The sequence below is a fragment of the Mixophyes fleayi genome, chromosome 6 (assembly GCF_038048845.1).
Source record: "Mixophyes fleayi isolate aMixFle1 chromosome 6, aMixFle1.hap1, whole genome shotgun sequence".
Classification (NCBI taxonomy): Eukaryota; Metazoa; Chordata; class Amphibia; order Anura; family Limnodynastidae; genus Mixophyes; species Mixophyes fleayi.
The window spans coordinates 191250037-191253575 of record NC_134407.1 but is presented as its reverse complement, the minus strand read 5'-3'; the positions used below and the strand labels follow the sequence as shown (position 1 = coordinate 191253575).

Sequence of the window (3539 nt, the reverse complement as noted above, 5' to 3'; positions counted from 1 at the left end):
GTATGATAAAAGTCAGCTTCTACCTTTGTCACTTTGTACAAATGCAATAATCAAAGCTGAATTAAGTCACTGATATTAAAGGTGAGGTTTGCAATGAAATGTTATTGTGGTGGTAAATACGTAGGGAAAGCAGAAGCAGGGTGCAGGGTATATACATTACAATGACAATGAAATAACAAGTAGCCTCTTTCTCTACAGAGCTCCATGTACAGTGACGTCATCTTTCTTTAATACACGGCGCTGCCGGCAGAGGGCGCGCTTCCGGAAGTTCCTTGACGTGTCCCGCTGTGGAACGCAACGTCAGCGAGCTGCATCCGGTCCTAACACAACTTCCGGTATAAAGAGCGCCGCTGGAGGGAAGCTCCCAGGCGCAATTTTTGTATTCCTCGAATCCGTCGTGAATCTGCGACATCCGCGGTGCAGCCATGGTGAGTGCTGAGCGAAGGGCTTTACTGGAGGGAGATCAGCCAGGAGGGGGCTGTATTTGTTGGTTGGGGCCGTGGTGGTGATGCAGGGATTGTGGTTTGTTGGGACGGGCAATGGCGTCCATTGTGTATATTGTAGGAGACGCGTGTACTATGTAACTTGTACATCCGGGTCTTTTCTCTCTGTGTGCAGTTGTGTGGCCATTGTTACGGCTACTAAGATGGGAGTAATCCCTTTCTGTGCCCTTACACCCATGCTAGGCTCTTGTACCCCAGTGCTGCCCTGTTGTGATATCCTCGTGTGTACAAGACTGTGGTCACGGGGGGCTGCAGTTTTTACTGATTAGTTCTGCTATACTCTGTATTCCTCACAGTAGCTCCCGTAAGGGGATCCTGAGATGTCAGGCCTGCATAGTAAAGCGCCAGATTTAAGATGGGAATGCACAGGGCAGTATGACCTCAAGAGAGCTGTGCCTGGTGAACAGTGCAGTGTTCTCTGTACACCTGCACTAGTTGGTGTAGTTCTTCAATGTTCTCCATGGTGAGAAGCTACATTGGTTTGAATCTATTTAATAGAGAGCATAGTTTACAAAGAGCTTACACCCAACTTCCCTGCAAAAGTGTTGTATGTAACTGAGGGGCCTTCCTGTGTCACTACCTGGAAGCCACGTCCAACCCCTTAAAAATAATTAAAAAAATAACTTTACCAATTGTTCAGTATTGAACTCGCTGAGTTATGTATCATTCTCCATTTAATGTATATGCAAGCCAATGTGTCTGCTTTCACTATTTAGTATAACAAATCCACCTGTATGGTTGCTACTACAGGTATTCTCGGCGCAACAGCTTGACCTATGTTTATGTGCAAACCTGTATCAAGCTCCCTATTTATATTCAAAGTGAGTCTATATTTGGCATTGATTTTCTGTTTCTCTAGTTTATTGTGCAGTTACCCGTGCCCCTCACTGAGCACTTGGTTAAATTACTGTGCAAACCAACCATATTACATTCGTACTATCAACCTTTATAACTTGCGCTTGTATTTTCCTACAGTAATATGGAGAACTTTTTTATAAGGCTAAATTTGTGTCCCTCAGTTTGTGTATGAGCTATATGCCAAACTGAGTCTTGCTTATTTACTTTATATTTTTTTCAGACGGTGGGGAAGAGCAGCAAGATGCTGCAGCACATTGACTACAGAATGCGCTGCATTCTACAAGATGGCCGCATCTTTATTGGAACCTTCAAAGCATTTGACAAACATATGAATCTGATCCTCTGTGATTGTGATGAGTTCAGGAAGATAAAGTAAGAATTGTGAAAATAAATTTTTGGTGGTGCCATAATATTGGTATCCTAGATTGTTCCCAATTATAGCTGTAACTTTGTTTTGTTTTCTTTAGGCCCAAGAACTCCAAACAGCCAGAGCGTGAAGAGAAAAGGGTGCTAGGCCTTGTTTTACTTCGTGGAGAAAACCTGGTGTCAATGACAGTGGAAGGTCCACCTCCAAAAGATGTGAGTTTGCACTGTTTGAAACTACATTTTTATTTTTACTCTTCATTGAAGAATGTCTATAACCTTCCTTCATTTTTTTCCCCCCTGTTAACAGACTGGCATTGCAAGGGTACCTTTGGCTGGAGCTGCTGGTGGACCAGGAGTCGGTAGAGCAGCTGGTAGAGGTGTTCCAGCTGGTGCTCCTATGCCACAAGCACCTGCTGGTTTAGCCGGACCAGTCAGAGGTGTGGGAGGACCCTCTCAGCAGGTGAGGTTAAGATGAAAGTGTCTAAACAAAGATCACTGTGCAGGCACAGATATGGTGGCCAAACATTAGCTTTGAAAGTGTGCATGCATCAGCATAGATTTCTCTAATGGCCCTGAAAACTGCTGGTTAGAAGTCATTGTAAAGAGTCTGTTTTGGGTTGGGGAGGCTGTTGCATTTCAGCATTTAATGTAACAGTATTTTCTGCCCTCTTACAGGTAATGACACCTCAGAGCCGCGGTAACGTGGCCGCCGCTGCTGCAGCAGCTACAGCTAGTATTGCTGGGGCCCCAACACAGTACTCTGCAGGAGGACGGGGAGGTCCACCGCCACCAATGGGCAGAGGAGCACCCCCACCAGGTATATATGTCCATCAGGTCTTTGGCTTTTATAGGAGTAGATCTGTGATGAAAATCCTTCATCTGAAACTAATGATGAATGTTTATATAGCAGGATTACACTGAGATCTCGGTTAACTTCCACCCTTGTTGCCATTTTTGTACAACTTTCATATAATGTGTTTGTTTTTTTGTTTTTATTGTAGGAATGATGGGGCCACCTCCAGGTATGAGACCGCCTATGGGACCTCCAATGGGTATGCCACCAGGCCGGGGAGGACCGATGGGAATGCCTCCACCTGGTATGAGGCCACCGCCCCCTGGAATGAGAGGTATGTTTTAGAGGCTTGGGTACAACGATCTAGTCTTAACCCACCATAGTATCCATGCAGGTTTAACAAGAAATATTCCTGTTTCACAATCTTTAACCGGCAGCCTTGTATCATTTGCTATAAGATGTAGAATTACATTAAATAAGTTTTGACACCAAGATTGTGGTTGTGAGCAATTGTGTTTATAAAGTAGTGCATCCCTCACTTCAAAATTAATTAAATAATTGCTTTTTTTGCAGGACCCCCACCTCCAGGCATGAGGCCGACAAGGCCGTGAGTCAAGCAGCTCCCTGCGTCCATCTGCAATACCTTTTCAACCTCCCTGTTTGTTTTTCCACCACAGGACTGTTCTGGTTATTGTTTTGTAACTTGTATTTTCTTTGTAAATTGACTTTTTAATAAACAAGTAAACTAATACTATGGTTATGATTACTACCCAGGTCTCTGATGGAATGTTTCTAGTATTGTGACTAATCCTCTTGCAGAATGGAGGCAATGCATTGAATGTCTTTGCCAAACTAATGTAGATGTAAATTTTGCATGAAGGTTAAGATAAAATTAATATAACAAATGTGTAATTCCACACTGAGAGGGGGAAACCAGGCCACAGGGAGGATGTTCCAATATCATGTTCAATGTTGCAGCAGCAGAATCACAAATGGGAGGATGCACATGTAGCCTGAGT

The 3539-nt window shown here is 43.9% G+C and overlaps 1 protein-coding gene across 1 annotated transcript; it reads left to right on the top strand.

The window, feature by feature from the left end:
- Positions 1–289: 289 nt before the first annotated feature.
- Positions 290–3269, top strand: SNRPB (small nuclear ribonucleoprotein polypeptides B and B1). The gene is made up of 7 exons (XM_075177678.1): positions 290–428; positions 1582–1733; positions 1829–1940; positions 2035–2187; positions 2403–2544; positions 2729–2854; positions 3094–3269. The coding sequence occupies exons 1-7, from the start codon at positions 426–428 to the stop codon at positions 3129–3131; spliced, it is 726 nt and encodes a 241-aa protein (XP_075033779.1). The 5' UTR covers positions 290–425; the 3' UTR covers positions 3132–3269.
- The last annotated feature ends 270 nt before the right edge of the window (positions 3270–3539 follow it).